General features: G+C 45.9%; 1 protein-coding gene across 1 annotated transcript in view; it reads right to left on the bottom strand.

Annotated features, from left to right (window-relative positions):
• The window catches only part of LOC129033918 (inhibitor of carbonic anhydrase-like), a 40,101-nt gene extending 27,741 nt beyond the window's left edge, over positions 1-12,360 (bottom strand). Inside the window, 3 exon segments of the mRNA XM_054483118.2 lie at positions 2,418-2,573; positions 6,308-6,346; positions 11,024-12,360. Of these exon segments, the coding sequence (XP_054339093.1) occupies positions 2,418-2,573; positions 6,308-6,346; positions 11,024-11,084 (256 nt within the window). The 5' untranslated portion in view covers positions 11,085-12,360.
• Between the last annotated feature and the right edge of the window lie 401 nt (positions 12,361-12,761).

The following is a 12,761-nucleotide window of genomic DNA, read 5'->3' as shown; positions in this document are numbered from 1 at the left end:
ATAATAGGGTTCCATGAAGCTACAATAAAAGAGCCCCTTGCAGCCCTAGGGGTCAGGGAGAAGGTTTAAGCCGAGACATGAAGAGTGAGTAGGAGTTGCCCAAGTGAAGGGTGGAGGGGAAGAGCCCTCCAGACAGGGTACCAGCATCTGCACAGGCCTGTGTTGGGGTGGGGTGGAGGCACGGCACAGAGAGCCTCATGGAGGCCTTCAGGACTAAACCACCAAGAAAATGGTGGTGAGTGCAGTGCGGGGCAGGGTCCAGACCCTTTTACCGTCATTAGTTTTGTTCTTTATCTTTAGAGAGATGAGAAGTCTCTGAAGGGTTTTAGACAATGCTGGGCCAGGGGCAGTAAGCTGGATGTGGTCATATCTGCACTTTGCAAAGATTGGCCTGGCAACAGGGTGGATGGAAACCAGAGCGGATGTGGAGTTCGGGTGCCAGGCTCCTGGAGAAGTTCAGGGGAAATGAGGGCAGCTGGGGCTAGAGGAGCACAAAGGGGAGGGAGATGAGTGGAAGGAGGAGAAAACGGCACCCCTGGAGATAGATGGCTGTGTGGAGGATGAGGCTTCCAGCGGGCACAAGCGGATGGACTGTAGGGTCCTCCACCACACCAGGTAGTTCTGAAAAAGGACCAGGCTCGGCAGGGATGGTACATTCAGTTTTGAACAGGATGAGCTTAGTGTGCTTTTGAGATATCCATCTAGAGATGTCAAATAGGCAGTTCAATACATACATGTCTGGAGGCTAAGGAGAGATCTGTGCTGGGGATAAGAACTTGACAATTATCAACACAGAGATAGATAAAAAGCATTTACCTAGTGCTTATCATGTGCCTAGCTTTGTATGTGTAACACCCCTTTGGATGGCAATCGAGGCTGTGGGCATGGATGTGAGTGCTTGGGGATTCCGTTGAGATTGGGAAAAAGAGTTTCATTTAGCAATGCAAACGTTTCTTAACTAGATTGGAAAATGGGGACCTTGAGAGAGTAGAAGAAAAACCAAGCCAGTGTGTTTTCATAAAAGCCAGGAGATATTATTTCAGGGCGATATGAGGAAATGCTGCTGAGAGGTCACGGGGGAAGCAACGGAAGCACATCCTTCCAACTGAGCAGTATGGAGGCCACTGGTGGCTTGACCAGAATCCTTCCTGTGAAGTGATGCAGAGGAGCCAGGCGGCAGGGAGTTGAGGAGTGAGTGGAAGGGGAGTGGTTCCAACAACACTTTGATCACTGTGGCCTTAAAGAGGAGGAGGGAAGGAAGGCAGGAGCTGCAGGAGAATGTTGGGCGGGGGGGAGCAATTTTAAAGATGGAAAACATTGGGTGTGTTTACATGTTGAGAGAAATTGTTGGACACACCAGAAGGAGAAGTAATAACTGAGGGTTGAGACTGTGGAAGGGAACATGGGAGTGACCTGCACCCAAGTGCAGGTAGAGGGAATGGCTGGGGAGGAGGAGGTGGGGAGGTGCAGCCCCAGGAGGCCCGCAGTTTTGGCAGGGGGATGTTAAGGGAAACTTCTCTGATGGTTTCTTTGTCTCCTGCAGGTGCAGGTGAAATGGTCTGCTAAGAAAGGTAGTAGATGGTGTGGGTTTGAGGTGTGTGGACAATTAGGACATCAGGAGAATCACCGGGAAATGTGGCATGTGGAGCAGAGAAGTGGTGGGGGTGTTTGTAAATGTTGGGGGCACACCAACGACAGTGCCTGAAGCATTCCAGTGACACAAACTGCTCTGCTGCCCTGTGACGCTCTCCAGCCACGTTCAGCTGCTCAGGTGAAAAAGAGAGCAGGTAATAGGATTCAATCAGGGCTGGGATTTTCAGAGAGTTGGGGAAAGCAGAGGAGCAGGAGCCTCTTAGGTAGTGGCATGAGCATAGCTGAAATGATGAATGCATCTAAGAGAGATGAGGATGGTCTACGGCCATACCACCCTGAATGTGCCTGATCTTGTCTGATCTCGGAAGCTAAGCAGGGTCAGGCCTTGCTAGTACTTGGATGGGAGAGATGAGGATGAACATGAAAAACAGCACTCCAGGACTTACTGGTGGAAGGTTTCCAATTAAGAAGGCAGCCATTTCGGTTTATATGTGAAAACAACACACTCGTGCGCACCAACGCATCCAGCCCGGTCTTGCTTTGCGAACCCAGGCTTGTTCCCTGAGCCATTTGTGAGACATCAAGAATAGAGCTATTTCCCTGAGATCTGCCCTTTGGGCCAGGGTATTCCCCTCAGAAGCAAAAGGATGAGAAGGAGAAGGACCTGCTCAAGGAGATGTGAGGCTCGCCCACAATTTCTGTCAAGCTCTTAAGCCCACCACCCATTTATGGCATTTTCTGCCATTCATCAAACTGAATTTCTCCTTTACCCAGGCACAGGCACAGGGAATGAACTGCCACAACACCTCCCAGAACATACTCACCACATTTACAGGACCCGGTTTGATTGTATATTAAGCCCATGGGGATGTTCCAGCTTGCAGAAGTGCCAACTGCAGTGTGGCAGGACTTCTTGCCTCAAAGAGAGTTCCAGGTGACATCAGCATCTGATTTCTTAACCACAGCCATGACATAATAGCCTAGAAATTGAAATACCAAGATGCAATTTCTCTTTTTTCAGGGAGAGAAGGGGAAGGAGGAGGAAGAATGTACGATCCAGTGAGATCTGGCCAGCCCTCCTGCACCGGGCCATTAAATGCTATCTCCATATGGTGGCTATGCTGGAGCTGGTATTCTCCATTTCCATCCTGTCCCCCTTCTGGCTGGAAATATGGAAACTACACTTCCAATGTTTCCTTGCAGCTGTGTTCTTAGTGTCAGTTAGGATGTGTGAAATTTGGAAGGTGGAAGTCACATAGAAGTCTTTGCCTTCCCCCTCACCTCTTTTCTGCTAGGAAATAAATTCTTGGAGATGTTAGGCTTTTCTGTCCAGATCTCTAGTATCCCTTCTCCATCCTAGAGGATTAAAAGCTATTGTAGCAAATGCAGCAGCAACAGCCACTATCAATTCTGGCTTCCTATCCCTTGGTCACAGCTACAGGATGTGTCTTGAAATCACTGTACTAGTATAGGTCTTGCGGGTAGTAGGTCTCCTAGGGAGTCAGCTGTTTCACTATGGGTGGGAGTCATTCCAGAAACCTAGTGTCCACTTTTTGTTAACATTTAATTCCCTGTATTAAATCCCTTCCTGCTTAAAATAGTGCTTCATTTCTTTACTGACCCCTCAGTGATGCACTCTGTCTGTCCTTTGAAGCAGACAGCAAGACCATCTCAGAGAAGACTTCGCTGGCAGTAAGTTGCTCTTATGGAAAAAAAAAAAAACAAACCTATACATTTAAATATATACATATAGCATTTACTTATATACTATGTATTTATACATATATACAAATAAGTATACATATTTGTAAATGTATACATTATAAATTTATATATATGTTTGCACACACATATTTACATATATATATTAGTGGAAGGGGTGCCAAGATACTATCATCACACCTCCAGGGCACTCTGAAAATATATTTTAGAGCTACTGCTGCTAGCCCCTGCCTGTCACTCTCCCTGGGGAGAGGGAATATCTTAAACCCCTCATGTTACTCTAGTAGAGGACCCTCCCAATAGCTATCATTATTAGGTACTGAGCCAAACAGACTAACACTACTGCTCCCTAGCTATGTCTACATACATGCACCCACATACACATACATACACTGTACTTTTTCAATAGAATCTTGCTATGTATTATTTTCTCTTTTTTTGAGATGGAGTCTTGCTGCATTATTTTCTGTGAGTTGCTTTATTCCTCCTCAATAATATATTGCAGACACTTCTTTGATTCAGTAGTGATAGATATGGCTACATCATTCTGTTATTTGGCTGAATCTTAGTTATATCTTATTATATATGGATGTATCATATCTATACTGGTAGGTATTTTTATTATGGCCCATTTTCCCCTATTAAAACCCATTTATTTCTATAAATGTTTATAATTATGAGTATGCACTTGTTTAAGTTTTTCTGTTGAATATAAGTTCAAAAGAAAGCTTTAATGAGTTATTTTTTAATGTTAAGTCTCTGATTTTCTAGGTTTACAATAATATTTTCTAATAATGACAATTTATTCTCTCTTCTCTTTCCCAATATTTAAAAAACCCAACTCTTTTTCTTATCTTACTGCATTTACTTCCAATATAATGCTGAATACCTTTGGTGGGAGTGGGCATTCTTGCCTTGCTCCTGATTCTAATGAGAATATCATGAATATTTCATTTATTCCAGTGCCAATACTATATAACTGAATTGTGCTTGTTGAGTAAGGTTGAACTGCAAACTGAAAAGAATAATAAGATTTGAATCATAAATTCTTAGAATTAGAAAATAATGTGGCTCACCACTCCCTGCTTTCCCCGTGTACACACCTTTTCTCTGTGTTGTAGATCAGGTCTCTACAAATTCAAACTTGGAGAAGTTGGGAGTCAACATGGCAGGTGGAAGGTCTGTCTTGTCCTTCCTAAGTGACCTCAGATGTGTCCTTATCATCTAGGAGCCTAAATTTTTCTTCAGTTAAATGGTGGCAGTGGAACCCCTCCTGGAGTGACTGATGGGGATCAGAGGTGCAGATATGAGCATAGGCACATCAGGAACAGGAAGAGCAGGTTAGGGAGATAGCTTTCCAGCAGTAGTGCAGAAGCAGGACTGGAGGCCCCTCCCAGTGAAGCAGGTTCTCCTGAGGCCATGGCAAGCCCTTGCCTACCACACTGTGGTCCATGACACCAGTCTGGTAGCCAAATGCTGTCATAGTGCCTTCCTTCAATGCCACTATTTCTGTACCTATGGCATTCATTATTGTCATCCATCTTTCCATGAGCGCGTGCGCGCGTGGGGGTGTGTGTGTGTGTGTGACTCTGAGGTTAACTCTCCCCCTCTCTACTCAGATGGCACCTTCTCCATCACAGTCAGCCACTCTGCTGGTGTCTAAACCATCCTCTAAGCATGCTTGTTGATCTACATTTGTGTATCATTGCAGTTTCTGAAAATGTCAACTACTCTTGAAGCAGTTAGGGTTGTTTCTGATTATAAATGATCAGAATAGAATACATAGCAGATAGAAGGTTGTTTGCTGGACTTTGGGATTAGGGATGAAGACACAATTTAGAGAAGACTTCTTAGCCATGATAGCAGAGAGGGATGAGGTACAGCATATCCCTGGGCTGGGGTCCTGCCACACAGGAAGGGGAGATGCTGCAGGTGAGCAGGGAAATGATGCCTCAACTTTGCACTCCAGTGGCCTTTGTGCAGGGTAGGCTGTGCAGGGTCCTATGACCCAGTGCTCAGCAGGGGACAGAGACCACAGCTCCTTGTGCTGTGATGCTCCAAATCCCTCACCTTCCCCAGCCATCCTGCCCAGAAGAAACTCTAAACCCAAGTATGCACTTGGTTTTCACCTCAGGATTCTCTATCACAGCAGTTTTCAAACTGTAATGTGCATTAAATTTGTTAAAACATAGATTTCTAGCCCCAGCCCCAGAGCTTCTGACTCAGATCTAGGATGGAGCCCCAGAATTTTTGTTCCCAACAAACTCCCAGGGGATGCTGATGCTGCGGGCCCAGAGACGACACCTGAGAACCACTGCTCTATCCATTTTCCAGGAGTAGGTACTAGAGACAGACCCTCTTTGCTTATCTGGAGGCACAAAATGGAGGAACTTGCCCCCTAGTGGTGGTCTTCTACTCTAAAGACTGATAACTCCCCTGCTATCAAGCTCCAGCTGGCTAAAAGCTGAAAGGTGGATTTTATTTTCCTCCTCATCTTCATTATCAGCATCTATGAATCTCCTTCTCTCATGAGGTCTCTACTTAGCCCAGAAATACCAGGAATGGGCCCCGATGTGGACCTTCATACGGAGATGGGCAGGCGGCATGTGCTCAGGCGCAGTGTGGTGCCAGGAAGGGCCTGGGGTTTCCAGTTATTCCTCCTCTTCTCAAACCCAGGTGCAGCCACCTCCTGGCTGTGTGACCCTGGGCAAGTCACACAGTCCCTGAGTCTCCAGCTCCATAACATGAGACAACAATGCCCACATACTCCAGCGTTGCTGAGAAGAGGGAATGGGAATAGTGCAAACAGGAGTCCTTTGCCAACTATAAAGTACCCTGCAAATAGTATTATTACAGTCCCAGGATAGGTTTGCATCTTAACAATTAACTGTGAATTTTTTTCCACCTCCAGTCATTTTTATTTGTTTTTAAGCTTTCCTCTCCCCAACAATGGGCCTTTACCTTTGAGCCAGTGTTACTGATTCTAACTCACCTTCCATGGGTAAATTCACAGACTTAGACCTAAAGTGTTCTGAAAAGAAAAAGAAAAACAATCAAGGTACATGACATTAAACCCTCACATTACTCCATCCGAAGTCTGGAGCTTCTCAATCTCAATAGTCAATAATAATATGAGCAAGGTATCATTGGGTATCAGTGGGTTAAGGTTCTGCAAGCCCATTTTACCCTCTTCTGCTCTTTCCAATTTGAACATAGGTTCCATCCCAAAATCTCCCCAGTACTCTAGCAGATGCAGGCAAAGAAAGTGGAGGTGCTCATTGAAGGGGAAGAGAGGGAGAGGTCATATCCCTTTGCATTAGCTGTGTAATAAGTCATCCTGATATCTTTCTTCCCTTCAGAGTCTTAGACTGTGGTAGGCAATCATTATTTTTGCTATACGGGAGGGCAAGAACCCAGTCCAGGGAGTCAGAAAGATCTGGATTCAGTCTTTATTTTACAATGGAAACATCACTTATCCTTTTTTTTTTGAGATGGAGTTTCACTGTTGTTGCCCAGGCTGGAGTGCAATGACACGATCTCAGCTCACTGCAACCTCCGCCTCCCAGGTTCAAGCGATTCTCCTGCCTCAGCCTCCCTGTAGCTGGGATTACAGGTGCCTGCTGCCATGCCCGGCTAATTTTTGTATTTTTAGTAGAGACGGGGTTTCGCCATGTTGGCCAGGCTGGTCTCGAACTCCTGACCTCACGTGATCTGCCCACCTCGGCCTCCCAAAGTGCTGGGATTACAGGTGTGAACCACCGCGCCCGACCCATCACTTATTTTTTCTAAGCCTCAGTTTTTACAGCTATAAAATGGAGATACCACTATTCACCTCACAGAGTCGTTTTGTTTTGAAAGATAATGTAGCAGATGAGGTGTAATCAATGATATTAGGGAAACCCTCTTTTACGCCGGCTTCATTTTTCCATGTGGATGGATCCCCACTAAAGAACATGAACTTGCAGCACCACCTTCTCAACCACCCAGTGCATCTGGGTGAAGGATCATGAGCACGTGTGGCTCAGCCCCTCTTTCTTTCTTGAAGACAAAGGGGAGAGAGTTGTTTGGGTCTTCTCACCTATGACAAAACGTGTTTCCCTTTGCCCTTAGTCATGGCATAAGCCATCAGACCCGTTTTCCTGAACTAGTGGGCAACTTTAAGGTAAGGGTGACTTGTAGCCCCATGCCAGCTCTACATCACACACTCCAGTATCCCAATCTCAGAAGTAAAGGTGTTATTTTGATCTCTTTCTGCCTAATTCCTTTGTCTATATCTTAATTGTTTCTGGCTCCAGGAGAGGGAGATTTTTTTTCTACTAGCTCCGTACACTCCAATAATAGTTATTATCTCAACACTAAACTAAGTTATTTCCTCATCTTTCTATGCCCACAGCCCAGGGGAACTGTGGACAGAAAAAATGCAGAAGGACACTCCCCTCCTCTTACTGTTGTTCTCTGCCAGGACAGGCACCAGACCACATTTGCCTGCTATGTAGATGAATCCTGCATTCAAGCTCATAGCATCAGCTTCTCCTTTCTGAAGTTAAGAAACAAATCAATAGCACCAATAGCACAATAGCTGTCTCCTGGGCCTCTGACCCTCAGAGGTTCTCATTTCTTTGGCTTCATGTAAACGTCCTTGTGATTAACCAATTGTGGATCACTCAAAGCTTCTGCCATGTAAACACAGGGTTTAAAAAACTGGACATGCTCTTGGCCTGTTGACCTGGGAACAAGTTCCAACCCAGGTCATGCCCCCTGGACATCTCTGTGTCCTCTGATGAGACCCATGCTGCATCCTGGACATGACCTCACCACCCCTTCTTTGTGACTATAGTCACTCAACTCAACGATTAACATGGCCCAACTCAGGAAATGCATTTAACTTGTTTCTATGGGATACGTTTCTTCCAGATAATGGAGTTCAAATCTGTTCCCATAATCCCACTCGCACTGTACTCAGTGCCTGGCACAACAAAGATTTTCAATAAATAATTCATTTCTCTAGATAATACACTAATAATTCACTTATTATTTTAATCAATTAATTTTTCTAATAGAGTAAAAAATGTATACTTATAGATAAGGTCACCAAGATAAAAACATACACATACATGCTCTTTGCTTTTGACCTTTTCACTACCCTTCTAGAAATCTAAAAACAGTGACTACAGCAGCAAAAACTTACCAAGCCTTATTATGTGCCAAGCTCCTTTCTAAACACTTCACAGTGATTACCTCATATATTCCTCACAAACTTCAATAAGCTAGATACTAGAATTTCCCCTCTTTTATAAATGAAAGCAGAGAGGTTAAGTTTGTCCAATCAACAGCTGCTAAGACTTAAACCTAGGCAATTTAATTCCTTGTAACCACTATTCCAGATGGCCTCCAAGATCTGTCTACCCCAAAGCACGTTTCCCTCAATACTATGCTATTTACATTTTTCCATCCATAAGTTGGGTAAAAATTATACCCCATAGGTTTATCATGAAGACTAAATGAGTAATACAGTTTAAGAGCTCATAAACATGCTTGACACACAGTAACTACAGAAAAATTAGTTACCATTAATATTAAAGATATACTCAGAAATGTAGGCATTTATAGATACAAAGATTTTTCAATCCCACATTGTCTATAATAGCAAAGGATTTGGAAATAACTCAAATATAAACACTGAGAAATGGGTTAAATGGAGGTCAACATACTTGGTGGAATATTACATAGCCATTATTTAAATGAGTGTTTCATTATTTAAGAAAATATACCAACTGTCCCCGGGATTTTGAATAATAATAATTGCTAACACATACTTACTGCTAACTATATGCCAGGCAATGTTATAAGTACTCAGATTTACTTAATCCTTACAATTGACACATTTAGGGGACTACATAACCATCAAGATCTTAATCTTAGGAATTAGTGCTAGGAAAGTTTACCAAGATGAGGGTCTTCTCAAGTTAAACAAAACAAAATGAAACGGGTGCATAGCCTTCTAAGTTTGTCAAATTTTCATTCTTTATTTATAAGTTTATTTTTTCCTAATCACAAAAATATTTCTGCTCATAAAGTTAATAACAACACAATTTCATCACTCAGAGATCATAATAAATAAAATAAATAAAATCATTCGCAACTTCGTCACTCAGAGATCATTATCACATGATCTCTGAGTGACGAAGTTGCGAATGATTTTATTTTTACTTTCTGATTTTTTTAGAGACAGGGTCTTGCTCTGTCATCCAGGCTAGAGTGCAGTGGTGTGACCATGGCTCACTGCAGCCCTGTTTTTATTTATTTATTATAATATTTTATAACCAGAAGAAATAAACTTACAATTAAAGGATTGAAAAGGTTGATCTGCTTTCACAATTCACAGTAGCCCTGACCATAGCCCGGAATGTCACCCTACTTCCTGAGACTCCTAGGCAAGACACTCCACTGAGCTAACTGGACTCCAGAGCTGAGCCCCCTAGGAGTCCAGCTCTTGGACTGGCTCTGTGTTTCTGCCCTGCCCAGAGCTGGAGGAGCCTGTGGGGTGAGTGGGAGGCAGCACACAACAGGTGTCCTTATCCTGGAGACTGAGGAAGAGGCATTTGGGAAGATCTTCAATGCCAGATTTGGCAGAAGTGCTGTGTGTTGGAGTGTCTGAGCCCAGCCTTAAAAGCAGGGCCCTCCAACTGTGATGGCAGTGATGCAGTCGTCTGGGGTCTCCTCCATGGTGCACGCCAAGGCACCACCTCTCACAGCACTCCACTCATCACACTTGGCTCTCTCACGGTGGCCCACTGCGCACCACCACACCCTCGGGAGTCTTCCGCATTAGGCCAGGTGGAGGGATCCAAAGGAAGCCCCAGGTGGGTCCGGGAGCTTAGTGCTGCAGAGTGGCTGTCCAATGAGGCCCTCACTGGCAGCAGCAGAGCTGACATGTCTCATTCCCATGACACTGCTAATTCCTGCCTGTCACCCTCCAGGAGAAATGGGAAACTCAGTTCTCAGAAAAATCAGTGAAGACAGAGCTTGCCCCTGATCCTGACCTCAGCTCCTCAGGTATCACCTCCCCAGGGAGGCCTCTCTGAGCACCAGCCCAGCTCAGGGCCTTCCGGGGTTTTCTCTTGCAAGACTGGGCTCCCCATCCAGGAAGCATGCCCCACTTGGCAGTCACGAGTTCTGTTCTGGCTGGGTCTGCTTGCTCTCCCCTCACCCAGTGTCTTTGTTCACCACCATATGCCCATGTCTAACACAGTGGCTGCTCTTCTGTAGATGCAAATACCTACTGGTTGACTAAATGGAGGGCAAAGCTAGAAGAAGGAAAGAAGGAAGAAATAAACCATAGAGATCCAGTGGATGGCCACACCAGAAACCTCTGGATGGTGGTAGTGGCCACGTTCCCACTTCAGTTTAGGATGGACTATTTTTATACTCCATGTCGAATAGACCCACCCTGGGTGGGATGACCCCAGTTAATAAAAAGGAGCCAGGGCCATCACGACTTCAAGTTGTCTAGAATATGAAGGCCTTTAAAGCCCTTTTCTAGTCACAGAAAACCCCCTCATTAACCCAATGCAGTTAGTAGCTCCCTTGGGCTCTGCAGGCCAATAAACTTTGGGTGAAGCTTGCAGGCACCTGGAAAGCCTCCCATGATGGCCCCACCCCACCCTGCTGCCCAAGCTGGCCAGGTCCCTCCTGGGACCTTACATACCTCTTTTGGGATCCTGAGTCGCAGAAAAACACTCATCTCCCAGGTACAGCTTGGCATCCATCTTAGGTTGGGACCATTAAAAACCCATGGGCAGCATCAGTAAACAGCAGATCTGTCTCGTGAGGAGAGCCAAAGAGCTGAAATTCTGATGACTTGTCTTTTCCAAAATGTTCCTGTTCAAAGGACAAGAGATGGTGAAGGAAGGAGGATGGCATAGAGGTAAAGGTAAAACAAACCCCAAAACAGACAAGGGAAACAGAAAGCAAGATATGAGTGTCTGAGGGTGAAGACAGTGGCCAAGATCCCCAGCATCCCTGGCTCATGGTGAGGGAAAGCTCTCCTCAGATCCCAGCTTGTCTGCCTGGTGTGGCCTCAAGGAAACTGCCAGGGGCCATCCTCCAGATCCATCCCTTTCTACTATGGGCTGCGGCTCTGTGTTCCCATGGGGCAGTTCAGCAAAGGCTGCCTCACCCTCCGGCCATCTGATCACCCTAAGCACCTGTGGCAGTCTCCATCCTGAAGAGGCTGGTGATCCAGCACCATGGGCTGCGATCAGATTTCCTGAGCTCCTCTTCTCCCCACGCCAAGCCTGCCACTGAAGGACCAGCTGTGGGACACCAAACGGTCCCTTCCCCTTTGTGGCCTCCAAAAACCAAAGGGCTCTTTGCCTATGACTCCAGTTGACTGGCCCAAAGCCACTCCTGACATAGCTCACAGCAGCACCTACCCACGTGCTCTTTCAAATGGCTGGCTGGTGTTTGCTTTTGCAGCGACTCTACATGAAATGTTACCTGCTGCCCTCCCTGAAAACTCCCACCCCCCAACTCCTTAGGATGCACACAGTTACTCCCCAGGGCCCAGGAACTTTCCCAGATACACCCTGCAAATCAGTCCCTTTGTCCTCCACAAAGGACACCATCCATGTCCATGAGGTAGTGCAATTCCATCGGGTAAGAATGCATACTCCTGTGCCTCCCACACTCATCTGTGAACAACTCAAGACAAGTCTTTGCCTAGTTCATCTCTGAATCCCCAAGTGCTAAGGAGAGAGCATTGGCAGAGTTGTCAGGAGGGCGGGATCACATGCCATGGGATGACAGGGGAGGACTCTGTGGAGGAAGAGAGGCATGTGAGCTCATCCTGAGGACCCGTTTAGAATGAAAAATAATTAAATGGGACAAGAAGGACTTCTGCAGAGAGTCTTTAGTCCACCAGGTTCGTGGTTCCAGACGAGGTTTTATTCCTTTGCTGTCTATAATACATATAGACTGAGCGGCTTGTCAGTGAAGAGGATCACGTGTGGCATGGCTCCCACCGTACCCTGAACACACCAGGACATCCAGAGTGACAAGAAGGCAAGGAAGTTAACCTCCCTCCAAATCTAAGCAGGGAGCACTAAGCCAGAGGGGAGGATGGCGGGTGGGGATACCTGGACCTGGTTGAGAAGCTTCCAGATCAAGTCCTCCTTGCCACCCACACTTTGGGCCATGACAGCATGAGAAGGGACCCAGGCCAAATGGCAGGACTTGTATCCAACTACCGGCTTCCCGGTGTTGTTCAGGCAAAGCAGCTCATACTGGTCCCTGTCAGCGTGGTTTGCCAGGTTCTCTGGGGGAGGGAAAGCCCAGGTGAGCCTAACACAGGAGAGCCATGAGCCGTAGTTAGGATGACCGATGCCCCTCACCGAACCATCAAATATGTGGCCTGAAGAGGACTGAGAGAGAATTTTTTTCCAAAA

Source organism: Pongo pygmaeus, chromosome 2 (assembly GCF_028885625.2).
Source record: "Pongo pygmaeus isolate AG05252 chromosome 2, NHGRI_mPonPyg2-v2.0_pri, whole genome shotgun sequence".
Classification (NCBI taxonomy): Eukaryota; Metazoa; Chordata; class Mammalia; order Primates; family Hominidae; genus Pongo; species Pongo pygmaeus.
The sequence above is the reverse complement of the archived record's forward strand: the minus strand, read 5'-3'. Positions and strand labels throughout refer to the sequence as shown.